The 13,437-nt window shown below is 43.4% G+C and overlaps 1 protein-coding gene across 1 annotated transcript in view; it reads right to left on the reverse strand.

Moving 5' to 3' along the window:
• LOC111525260 (DNA-dependent protein kinase catalytic subunit) overlaps positions 1-13,437 on the reverse strand; it is a 178,046-nt gene that overhangs the window by 159,347 nt on the left and 5,262 nt on the right. Inside the window, exons 5-10 of the mRNA XM_026456188.1 lie at positions 13,248-13,356; positions 12,721-12,833; positions 12,534-12,633; positions 4,186-4,241; positions 4,064-4,094; positions 3,421-3,578 (exon numbers count right to left, since the gene is read on the reverse strand). Coding sequence (XP_026311973.1) covers positions 3,421-3,578; positions 4,064-4,094; positions 4,186-4,241; positions 12,534-12,633; positions 12,721-12,833; positions 13,248-13,356 — 567 coding nt within the window. The remainder of the gene's footprint in view (positions 1-3,420; positions 3,579-4,063; positions 4,095-4,185; positions 4,242-12,533; positions 12,634-12,720; positions 12,834-13,247; positions 13,357-13,437) is intronic.

Below are 13,437 nucleotides of genomic sequence, written 5' to 3' on the forward strand. Positions count from 1 at the left end.
GTCTTTAGAGCTCACCTGTCACCCACACAGTGAAAGAGAGTTGTCAGGGGACCAGTGATTTCAGACGTCATCAATAAATACAGTTCAGAACAATCAGAATGACAAGACATCTCAGTTTTCAAAAAAATACGCTACAAACTATAAAGCTTAAATCAAGTGATACAATGGGAAAATGTCGTCTGAGAAGCAAATAGATCATTATTTACCAAACTAAGAGACAAGATCCTAAATGCAAGAACTAATACAGGTATTCAAAAAGCATTTCCCATTTCAGCACAAAGACTGTCCAGAATAAGAATGGAAGGAATCTATCTAGACAATTATCAAAGACAGAAAAAAAAACACACCTTCCATTGCCAATTTATCCATACACTTCCCAATCCCCCCAAAGCCACTAGGTCTTAGTGCGTGACCTTCAGGAACTTTGTTCCCTGTTTGTTTTAGAAGAATGAAACACTGTATATACTGTTTCATAATTTACTTCTTCACAAAACATATTATAAATGTTTCTCAAGAAGTAAACAAACAACAATATCATTTTACTTAATTACAGAACACCAAATATTATATACTATAATGTGTAACCACCTAAACACTGCTAATTTTCTATTATTGTATTCCCAGTAAGCATGTTTTAATTCAACTATTTCCTGTATGTAATATTAAAGACTCAAAAATAATTATTCAACAGTAGTAGACAGAGGACAGATCAAAACATTATGGCTCATAAACATCATTACATATTACACTGCCACTGAAAATTAATCACACAGATGTCGGCCGGGCGCAGTAGCTCACACCTGTCATCCCAGCACTTTGGGAGGCCAAGAAGGGTGTGAGGTCAGCCTGGCCAATATGGTGAAACCCTGTCACTAACAAAAATACAAGGTCGGGCGCGGTGGCTCAAGCCTGTAATCCCAGCACTTTGGGAGGCCGAGATGGGTGGATCACGAGGTCAGGAGATCGAGACCATCCTGGCTAACACAGTGAAACCCCATCTCTACTAAAAAACACAAAAAACTAGCCAGGCGAGGTGGCAGGCGCCTGTAGTCCCAGCTACTCAGGAGGCTGAGGCAGGAGAATAGCAAAAAACCCAGGAGGCAGAGCTTGCAGTGAGCTGAGATCCGGCCACTGCACTCCAGCCTGGGCAACAGAGCGAGACTCCGTCTCAAAAAAAAAAAAAAAATACAAAAATTATCCAGGCACAGTGGCAGGTGCCTATAATGTCAGCTATTTGGGAGGCTGAGGCACGAGAATTGATTAAATGCAGGAGAGAGAGGTTGCAGTAACCCAAGCTCATGCCACTGCACTCCAGCCGGGATGACAGAACAAAACTCCATCTCAAAAAAAAAAAAATATATAGATGTCACTGTGAGGAAAATACATTCAACATAGAGGAAAATCTTAAGGCCAAAAAATTATGTATCCTTTATGTGAAGTCCTCTTTTCCTCTTCCTCTCTCCTCACTCCCTATTCTGAAGTAGGAGGGAAGGAGGGTCTCTCTCCTTGCTTAGGGCCTCAGGTCACAAGGGATGATCTAATAATGGGACTCAGGGTGGGGCTGGCCACACCTGGTAATAATGTGACTCGGAATGGGAGCTTTGGGTCACACAGAATCCCTGGAAGCTGAGATCCAACAACCCACTATGCCTACAAGGTGGGGCCCCACGGGAAACTCCAAACACAGAGGTTCGGGGGAGCACCCAGTCAATGCTCCACACATGCTGTCATACATGGATGCTGGGAAAGGAATGCTGTCCTAATTCCTTGGGGATAGGACCAGGGAAGCTCCACATTTGGTACTTTCTTAGTCTCTGCACCATGTGCTGCTTCCTTTGGTTGATTTTTATCTGGGCCCTTTAGATGTAATAAACCATAGCTGTGAGTATCAAATTTGAGGGTGTATTGTAAACTCCCAAACTTGCAACAAGTATCAGTCCTTAGGGCAGCACTGAGGATAGTCCTCTTGAACTTCTCCCCTGACTAAGCTCATACAACTTTCTCACGAGGTAGAGATTAGCAGGTAGAATATATTTCCTCAATGAAACTCTAAAATCTATTCAATGTAGTTTTTGTTAAGAATTGGAGTGGGGAACTGAAGTCTCTGGCAAGGATGTGAAACAGAGATGTCTGCGTGGTTCATTAAAAGACAACCAGCGCAGTGGAGGGAGGGCTGGCGGGCTTCCCTGCAGGCCCATGCCCCACTCAGCCCTGTGCTAGGAAAGGCAGGCATCACTAGGGAACAAGGCCCCAGGGGTGCCACCAGGGATGACCCCTCTGCACACATCCCGGACACTCCTCCTCGCTAACAAAGCATGAAACTCTCTTTGTCAAGATGTTTATTGCAGTAAATGTTCACTGAGATGCAAACATATTCATATGAATCAGTAAAAAGTAATTCCTCAGATTTTTATTTCCCTTAGCAACTAAGGCCAGCCAAGTTCAGGGGAACAGAAGTTTTATGAGGAGGACCAAGAAGAGGTAACCTCAAAGCCAAGAGTGACCTTAGGGAGAACACAGTCTGACAGGAAGGCTAAGTACAGCAGTGAGGCTAAGGAGGCAAGAGGGACAGGCGACAGAGGCAGGGGCCAAAGATGAGACCCATCGGCTCAGTTTTTTGGGAGGCAGGCCCAGACCTAAAAAAAGGATGGCAGTGCTCTCTCTTCTCCTTCCACACATCCTGGCTGTGACTCTCAGGCTAACACAACTGCAACACTGTTCACACAGGTTTGCAAGGATACCCTGTGAATGCAGTTACTGTTTACCCATGTATATAGCAGGGCCCCTAAGAAAACGTTTGTTGTGAATCTCCAGTCCTTTCCCTCAGAGCAACCCCAGAAGTCCACTTCCTTAGTGGTCAAGCCCCTGCGGACACCTCTGGAAGCCCAGGATATCCTGGAGACCAGCGCTCAGAATGACAAGCAAGGTCTCCTCAGCCGAACAGACAAGCTTCCACATACGCAGGTGCAGATTCTATAACCACCTCCTATCGAGGTGGAAAATCCACAACAGCAAAGAGGTGCTCCTTGTTTTCAAGTTGACATGCAAGCATCTATCTGTCCCCTGGAGACAGCTGGCCCTCCTCTTCCAGTAGAGATGGGGCTCAGCTATCCTCAGGCCTCCACCCACTCTCCAGTCCTGACCTCCCAGCCCTTTCGGCCACCTCCTCACCACCATGTCTTCGCTCCATTAGACTTGTCTCAATCTGGGCTCTGAGGCCCTAATCAAATCTGGCATCTCCTTAGCTCTCTTTCAGTCTGTCTGCCTCCCATGAGGCTGGTTGATCAACAGCTTTCTGCTTTAAATACTACAGAAGCTAACAGATCAACTTATATTTATTTTCAAACACGTATGCATACAATGGGAATTTAATTGTGTGTGTGAAAGAATATTGTTAAATGACAGTTGAATGTGTGGTACCTGTTTCAGAAAGGATTCCAGGGCTGAAAGTGCAGCTTTTTTCAATTCTACATTTGTGTGGGCACACCACTTTAACAAGACTTCAAATAGAGACACGTAGTTGTCCAGAAGGCAGGTGCTAAACTGAGATGCATGCAGGGCAAATAGGCGCAAGCCAGCTGCAAATGCAAAAGCCATTATATTTAAAATCAGACGACATAAGACAGAACAGAAAACCAAAAAACCTGCAGGGATATGTCAAAGTCAAGACTGTGCTCAGGAAGATCTAGTACCATTACTCTACAGTAACCCAGGGATCCCTGTCAGCCTCTAACACTGCCAATCAACAGGCCCATAACTTCGCTAACAAATCCCAATACAAGGGTCAGAAGTGGAATCAGGATTCATTGAGGCAAAGGCAGAATCGAACAGCCTGGATCCCCTGAAAGATATCCTAAAGTAAAATGATTTCAACCATGTAACCTGAGTATCACCATTTCAACCAGAGCTTACTAAGTCACCGAAAGCCTCCCTGTAAATAACTGTGTGTGAAACATCATAGATGTTATTACATTTGCTTTCATTCAAAGTTTAAGCAAAAGCTTACCTGAGATGTTAATTCAGTAATCTAAAATATTATACCTCATTATAAACAGAATCCTACCTGAGGGCACAGCATATCTCTTCAGATCAATCTATTTTAGAAAAAAAAAAATTCACCATCAGTATTTGAAAGTCTGCACTGTAAAGGCATTAGAGTAATATTAATAGTAATATTAATCCTACCTGAGGACGAATTGCCTTTAGTACAAAATTAAAAATCTCCCTTGATGTCTGGGGATCTAGGGAAATACCAAGAAGCCTCTGTTACCAGTCGTAATAACAGTATCACATGACACACTTTACAGACAGCTTGACACCTATATTAACCCCATTAGTCTCTTGTGAATTCAGGAGAAACATCTTTCATCATTACATCTAGCTAAAGTTGCAAGTTATTACTGCTGCATGGTTATGACTGCGAGAAAACAGAAAGAAAATCTGTAATAACAAAGACATGGTTTAAGCACCAACCCATCACTTACAAGCTCTGAGAGATTTAAACACCGACTCATCACTTACAAGCTCTGTTAATCTCTCAGAGCCTCAATTTTCTTATTTGCAATAGGGACAGTATATACCTTTCTTTTAGGATAGTTTGGAGGATTAAATAAAATAACTGACTCATGGCCAAACATACCATTTCTCCCCAATACACCCAGGCATTTACTCAACACGTAGTACATGTAAGAAAAAAAAAAAAAAACAGGAAAAAAACAGTACACGCCAAGATATTATGACAATTACAAATACAAATAAATTATGATTTTTGACCTCAGCAAACTTATTAACTAAAAGGGAAGATAAAACAGGTACACAATTATAACATGAGGCTCTAATCCTGGCCTGACTGACATCACAGTTATTTGCATAACTGTCTCCCACGGGATTATTCAATGTAGCTATAGAGTCATGCTTTATTCATCACTAATTTCTCTACCCTTCTCACAGTGACTCATAATCAACAGACTCAAGAACTGTTTGCTTTTATTGCAAGGACTGACATAATTGAGACAGAGCCCTGATGATGATGTGATAGGAGCTGGAGAGAGAATGTGGTCAGAGAGGCCTTAAAGCAGAGACACATCTGCATGGTTGCAGGACGATGGCATAAAAAAGATACGAAAAAAAGCTACTTTGGAATTCATGACAAGCAGATTTCTTCCGACTATGAGTATTCCATAAAGGTTTTTCAGATATGGTAGCATTTGTTCTGAGACTGAAAGAATAGGTACTAGTTGGGGAAAAGGTCATTCAAATAGAAAGTAATCACGTTAGTAAACACAAGTGTGCAGACACAAGGACACCCACAGTACACAGTGGGTTTGGGGTGTGGCGACTTGGCAAAGACAGACTACTCCAGGCTCTGCCCTCCACAGTCCACTCTCCTGCAGCCCCTCCCTCTAGTGGCCCACTCCATGTACAAGCATGGTCTTTTTCTGTTTTTTTCAATATGGTAAAACAGACATATTTATCATTCAAACAATGTGCACAGATACAATTCATTGGCACTAAATATATTCACACTGTTGTGTAACCATCACTATGGTCTATACCCAAAATGTTTTCACCATCAGTAACAGAAGGGTGTCCATCAAACACTAACTCCCATTTCCCCTCCCCCAGCCCCAGTAACCTCTATTTTACTTTGTCTCTGTGAATCTGACTACTCTACATACCTCGTGTAAGTGAAATCACACATTGTTTGCCTTTCATGGCTGGCTTATTCCACTTAGCATCCTGTCTGCAAGGTTCATCCATGCTGCAGCATGTGTCAGACTTTCCTGCCTTTTCAAGTCTGAATAATGTTGCGTTGTGTCTATGTGCCACATTTTATCCGTTCATCCCTGGATGAACACTTGGGTGGTTCTGGCCCTCTGGCTTACTATGGATTTGCTGCTAGGAACACGTGTGTGCAAATTCTATCTTTTTTTTTTTTTTTTTGAGACACAGTTTCGCTTTGTCACTCAGGCTGGAGGGGAGTGGCACGATCTCGGCTCACCACAACCTCCGCCTCCCAGGTTCAAGCAATTCTCTGCCTCAACCTCTCGAGTAGATGGGATTATAGGTGCCTACCACCACGCCCGGCTAATTTTTTTGTATTTTTAGTAGAGATGAGGTTTCACTATCTTGGCCAGGCTGATCTTGAACTCCTGACCTCGTGATACACTCGCCTCAGCATCCCAAAGTGCTAGGATTACAGGTGTGAGCCACCGTGCCCTGCCTGCTTCTATTTTTTTTAAACCCTCTCTTGATCAGGTGCAGTAGCCCTTGGTCTCTCACAAACAGTCTCTCAATCCTACACTAACTCACATCCCACACCCAACAGCAGTCAGGCAGATCCCTGTGAAACATCTCTTGGCCCACATCCACTCCTTTTTGAAAAGCCCTTGTTCCCACTCCATCTGGAATGAGATCCCAGCTCAGAAAACCCTCACACACCAACCCTGTGTCCTTCCCATCTCACCCTGGCCCACCTTGTAAACCTCCACACTCTTGACACGCCAGCTCTTATAGACCTGCGGACCACTGCACGCAGGCTAAGCACAGGGTCAGAGGCTGGCCGAGCATGGGGCTGGGTGCTGAGCAGCTGCTGCCTGGAATGACTGCTCTTCCCAGCGCTTCCCTAGCTGTCTCCCTCTCCTCCTTCTGACGACGACTTCTGCGTTACATCCTCAGAAAGTACCAGTGGGTCGTGTGCTCCACTTCTCCAAATTCTGGCATTCCTCTTCACTACACCACACCTCTGGGCATTGCTGAACCCCAAAATCAGCAGAGCTGCTTTATTTGTTCGTCTGTTTCCTCCACTAGACTGAGCTCATGATGGTAGGAACTTGGTGATTTCAATCACTGGTTTAACACCAAGTTCATCACTCTTTAGATAGATGGCACCCATGGCCAGGCACAGTGCCTCAAGCCTGTAATCTCAGCACCTTTGGGAGACCAAGGCTGGTGGATCACTTGAGCCCAGGAGTTCAAGACCAGACTGGGCAACATGGTGAAACCTCGTCTCTACTAAAAACACAAAAATTAGCCAGGCATGGCACTGCACACCTGTAATCCCAGCTACTTGGGAGGCTGAGGCACAAGAATCACTTGAACGTGGGAGGCAGAGGTTGCAGTGAACCGAGATCGCACCACTGCACTCCAGCCTACGTGACAGGGCAAGACTCAGTCTCAAAAAGAAAAAATAAAATAAAAATTAGCAGGGCAAGGTAGCATGCATCTATAGTCCCCAGCTACTTGGGGAAGGCCATGGTGGGAGGATCATTTGAGCCCAGGAGGTTAAGGATGCAGTGAGCCCATATCACAGCACTGAACTACAGCCTGGATAACAAAGTGAGACCCTGTCTCAAAAACAGTATGTTTACATATATATATATACACACACACACACACGTATACATACACATATATATATAAATTTTTTTTGAAACAGAGTCTCATTCTGTCACCAGGCTGGAGGGCAGTGGCGCAATCTCGGGTCACTGCAGCCTCTGCCTCCCTGGTTCAAGATTACAGGCATGTGTCACCATACCCAGCTAATTTTTGTATTTTTGGTAGAGACAGGGTTTCCCCATGTTAGCCAGGATGGTCTCGATCTCTTGACCTTGTGATCTGCCCACCTTGGCCTCCGAAAGTGCTGGGATTACAGGCGGGAGCCACCTTGCCCAGCCTTATAATTTTTATAACTCATTCATACAGTCTGTACTTCCTGGGTGCCTTATATATACGTATGAATGAATTAGTATTTAGTGCTTGAAGTCACATGATCGTGGCATCACAAAAAAAGTATAAATTTTAGCCTCAGACCAAGGCTTAAATCCCAGACTGGTCATTTGTTAGTTTCCTAGTGTTGCCGTAAACAACTTACCACAAACTTAATAGTTTAAAACAATACAGATTTATTACATACAGTTCTAGAAGTGAGAAGTCTGAAATGATTCTCATATTGAGCTAAATTCAAGGCATCAACAGGGCTTGTGCTCCTCCTGAGAGGCTCTAGGGGACAACCCTTTTCTTGCTTCTCCAGCCTTGAGAGGCACCCCCATGCCTTGGCTCCTGCCACCTTCCACATCCCCTTCCTCTGACCTCCTCTGTGCCTCCCTCTTCCACATATAAGGACCCTGTGATCACACCAGGCCCATGGGGATGATCCAGGATCATCTCTCCAGTTCAAGATCAGCTGATTAGCAACCTTAACCCCGCTATGCCACGCAGCATAACAGGGATGAGGATGGGAAACCCTGGTGGCCATTATTATCCTAACCACACAAGTCACTATGTGACTTGGGGCAAGTTACTTAACCTGTCTGAGTTGCAGTTTACTAATTTATACAACAGAAACATTTTACCTGCCATGCAGAGTCATAATAGGAACTTGCCTTGCAACATGTCTAGAATAGTCCTTAACACACAAAAAATGAGCACTAAGTACTACTAGTTTCCTTCCACTATAAATGTTCACTGAGTGCCAGTTTATAAGCCAAGTACACATAAAGACAAATAAGCACCATCACCTGCCAGCAGGGTCAAGGGAGAGAATCAAACATATGACCTAAGAAACTTAAAATATGACCGTAAGTGCTGTCACAGAGGGGAGTACAGAGGCCAGAGGAAGTGGCTCACCTCAGGGGAATCATAAATGCTTCCTAAAAGGGGTGACGGTTGAAAAGCAGCTGAGGAAGTGGGAGCCACAGGATACAGGAGAGAGGAGAGAGAACACAGGAAGGAAAATTACACAGGGCTACTCTAACAGTCTTGATAAGCAAGGAAGAAGGCATGGGTAGAAACATTAGCTTAAAATGAAACTGCTGCTTTTATAGGTTAAAAAAAATCACTGGATATAAGCAATTTTGTAAGTTTCAACCTAATGGAAGAAAAACACAGAGTAGGTATAAACATTTGGTAATTACTTGAGGATAAAGTGATAAGGAGGCCAGGGGTGGTGGCTCATGCCTTATAATCCTAGCACTTTGGGAGGCTGAGGCAGGTGGATCACCTAAGGTCAGGAGCTGGAGACCAGCCTGGCCAACACGGTGAAACCCCATCTCTACTAAAAATACAAAAATCAGCTAAGCATGGTGGCACATGCCTGTAATCTCAGCTACTCGGGAGGCTGAGGAAGGAGAAAGGCTTGAACCCAGGAGGCAGAGGTTGCAGTGAGCCAAGATCGCACCATTGCACTCCAGACTGGGTGATAAGAGCGAAACTCTGTCTCAAAAAAAAAAAAAAAAAATGGTAAGAAAGAGCAAAGGAGTTTTTTTGTCTCCCCTGAAGATTATTTTAGGATCAGCCAGGTGCAGTGGCTCACACCTGTAATCCCAGCACTTTGGGAGGCCGAGGCGGGCGGATCATGAGGTCAGGAGATGGAGACCATCCTGGCTAACACGGTGAAACCCGTCTCTACTAAAAATACAAAAACAAAATTAGCTGGGTGTGGTGGCAGGTGCCTGTAGTCCCAGCTACTCAGGAGGCTGAGGCGGGAGAATGGCGTGAACCCAGAAGGTGGAGCTTGCAGTGAGCTGAGATCACACCATTGCATCCTAGCCTGGGTGACAGCGAGACTCAGAAAAAAAAAAGAAAAAAAAAAAAAAAGATTATTTTAGGATTAAAAGTTACATTTGTCTTTTCAGAAAAAGAAAAGAATTTCATTGGCCAGGCGTGGCAGGTCATGCCTATAATCCCAATGTTTTGGAGGCTGAGGTGGGAGGATCACTTGATGGGAGGAGTTTAATATCAGCCTGGGCAACACAGCGAGACTGTCTCTGCAAAATATAACAGGAGCCAGGCATGGTGGTGCCTATAGTCTCAGCTATTCTTGAGGTTGAGGTGGGAGAACTGCTTGAGCCAGGAGTTCAAGACTGCAGTGAGCCATGATTGTATCTGTGAGTAGCCACTGTACTCCAGCCTGGGGAGACCCCGTCTCTTAAAAAAATTTAAAAAATGTAAAAACTGAACTTCAGCAAAATAAGGGATTTTTGTGTACCAAAGGACATAATCAACACCGTGAAAATGTAACTCAAAAAATGAGAGAAGGGCCAGGTGCAGTGGCTCACACCTGTAATCCCAGCACTTTGGGAGGTCGAGGTGGGCAGATCTCTTGGTTGGAGACCAGCCTGGGCAACATGGGGAAACCATGTCTCTTCAAAAAGTACAAAAATTAGCCATCTGTGGTGGCACACGCCTGTGGTCCCAGCTACTTGGGAGGCTGAGGTAGGAGGATCACTTGAGCCCTAGAGGTGGAGGCATGCAGAGAGTCATGTTCGCATCACTGCACTCCAGCCTGGGCAACAGAAAAAAAAAAAGAAAAAAGAAAAAGGGAGAGAGAAAATATTTGCAAATCATATATCATATATCTGATAAGAAACTGGTATCTAGCTAGGCACAGTGGCTCACGCCTGTAATCCTAGTACTTTGGGGAGCCAAGGCAGGAGCATTACTTGAGCCCAGGAGCTAGAAACCAGCCTGGGCAACATGGCAAAACCTTGTCTCTACAAAAAATTTTTTAATATTAGGTGTACACCTTTGGTTCTAGCTACTTGGGAGGCTAATGTGGGATGATTCCTCGAGCCCAAGAAGTTGAGGCTGCAATGGGCCATGTTTGAGCCACTGCACTCCAGCCTGGGTGAGAGAGCAAGACGCTGTCTCCAAAAAAAAAAAAAGAAGAAGAAAATGATATCTACAACTCAACAAAAAGTCAAACAAACCAATTAACCTAAAAAATGGGCAAAAGATCTGAAGAGACATTCCTCCAAAGACACACAAATGGCGAGTAAGTACATGAAAAGATGCGCGACCAACATTATTCATCATTAGGGAAATGCAAATCAAAACCACGAGACATCCCTTCACAACCATTAGGCATTAGGATGTCCACTACCAAAAAAACAGAAAATGGGAAGTCAGTAAGGATGTGGAGAAGCTGCAACCCTTGTGCACTGCTGGTGGGAACGTAAAATGCTGCAGCCACTGTGAAAAACAGTATGACGATTCCTCAGAAAATTTAAAACTAAGGTTACCATACAATCCAACAATCACAATTCTAAGTATATACCCAAAAGAATCGAAAGCAGGGACTGCCAACAGATTTCTGTACAATGATCATGGCACTACTACTGAGAATAACCACTAAGTAGAGGCAAACCAAGTGTCCATACATGGATGAATGAATCAACAAAATGCAGTGAATACACACAGGAATATGATTCAGCCTTTGAAAAGAAGACAATGCTGACACATCAGGATATGGACGAACCTGAAAGACACTACGCTAAGTGAAATAAGCCACACAGAAAAAGCTACATACCATGAGTTCATCTGTATAACTTTTTGAAATGACGAAACCACAGATGGAGACAGATGAGTGGTTATTAGGGGGCCAAGACAGGGGAAGAGGTTAACTATGGCTCTAACGAAGTCAGTAGCACATGGGACCCTTATGCTAATCAACCTGTTCAATATCTTGACTACAATGGCACATACACATGACAGAATTACACAGAACTCGCTGGGTGTGTTGGCTCACACCTATAATTCCAGCACTTTAGGAGACCAAGGTGGGCAGATTACTTGAGCCCAGGAGTTCAAGAGCAGCCTGGGCAACATAGTGATATCCTGTCTCAATTATTAAAAAAAAATTTTAAAAGGGCTGGATGCGATGGCTCATGCCTGTAATCCCAGAACTTTGGGAAGCCGAGGCAGGTGGATCACTAGAGCCCATGAGTTTGAGAACAGCCTGGCCAATGTGGTGAAACTCCATCTCTACTAAAAATACAAAAATTAGGCCAGGCGTGGTGGCTCACGCCCGTAATCCCAGCATTTTGGAAGGCCAAGGCGGGCAGATCACTTGAGGTCAGGAGTTCGAAACCAGCCTGGCCAACATGGTGAAACCTCATCTCTACCAGAAATACAAAAAAAATTAGCCATTTAGTGGTGAGCGCCTGTAATCCCAGGTACTCAGGAGGCTGAGGCAGGAGAATCACTTGAACCTGGGAGGCAGAGGCTGCAGTGACCTGAGATGCAGCCACTGCACTCCACCCTGGGCGACAGAGCAAAACTCCGTCTCAAAAGAAAAAAAAAAAAAAATTAGCCAGGCGTGGTGGTGCATGCCTATAGTCCCAGCTATTCAGGAGGCTGAAGTGAAGAACTGCTTGAACCTGGGAAGCAGAGGTTGCAGTGAGCCGAGAAAGGACCACTGCACTCCAGTCTGGGTGACACAGCAAGATTCTGTCTCAAAAATAAATAAATAAAATGTGAAACAACTGCACCGAACTAAATACACCTACACAAATGTGTGCACGTTAAATTGGTGAGATCTAACAAAGCTCAGCGGACAACATCAATGTTAACGCCCACCATGCTGCTGTGCTGTAGTTGGGAAAGATGTCCTGGGGAGGACCCACAGGTCCCTCTATATTATTTCTCACTACTGTATGTGAATTCAGGATTGGTTAAGAGTTCAAAGAAATAATCAGGCATTGCTGGTTAGACTTAGTTTTTGAATAAAGAAATCAAGTGAAGCCAAGCAATACCTTCTTCCATGGACTTAGTGAAGTTGCACAGAAGTGAGGACAACCCCTTCAGACATCCTGCCAGAACAGGTAGTTTGGGCTCTCTTACTGCTGATGTCATCTAAAAGGAAAGATTTAAGAAAATGTCATTACAAGAGAAAAATACAACCACGTCTATGGAAGCAGAATGTCATAAATTTTATCATACCTGGGTCTTAAGTTCACCCAGAAAAGCGCGGAACAGGTTTTCTGCATTATTTATCATCTCACTAGGATGAACTTCACCCAATAATCCTAGGAGCTCATACACTTTTTCTAAAACTGAAAAGATAATTTTAGACAAGTAAAGGGCTCAAACTACATTTAAATAAGTTATACTAACCAAAACGTATGAAGAAAATAAAATAATGTGAAGTTCAAAATTAATTTTACAATAAGATATATAAAATATAAAGCTTTTAGGACTGCATTCTTTCCTAAGTTTTATGCAAATGTATTAATCATACTTGACATATGAGTTTTCCATTTAAAGGAATAATTTTATAAAAATTAACATTTTTATGAAGGGAAGTCTTCACATGTTGTTTTTTGGTTCCATTTTGGTTTATTTTCAGCAAAAAGGATTCATCTGTAAAACATATAAGACCTTGGTAGAGAAAATCTAAGTCTTACGCTAATAATTTGTTAATATTAATTTGCTAAACTATTTGAAAATAACATGTAAATGCATCTCACCTGTATCTGGTATTTTTTTTTTCAATGCAAGTTCTCCATAGAATTTACTAAATAATTCTCCAATTTTAAATTCCTCCATGAGTCTAGAACTTCTAAAAGTCTGAAGTAACTAAAAGAATACAAATTAGTACATCAATGTAGTGTGGGAATCAAGAAAAAAATAATACAAATTAGCATTCTCTCTAAACAG

This window comes from Piliocolobus tephrosceles, chromosome 7 (genome assembly GCF_002776525.5).
Source record: "Piliocolobus tephrosceles isolate RC106 chromosome 7, ASM277652v3, whole genome shotgun sequence".
Taxonomy (NCBI): Eukaryota; Metazoa; Chordata; class Mammalia; order Primates; family Cercopithecidae; genus Piliocolobus; species Piliocolobus tephrosceles.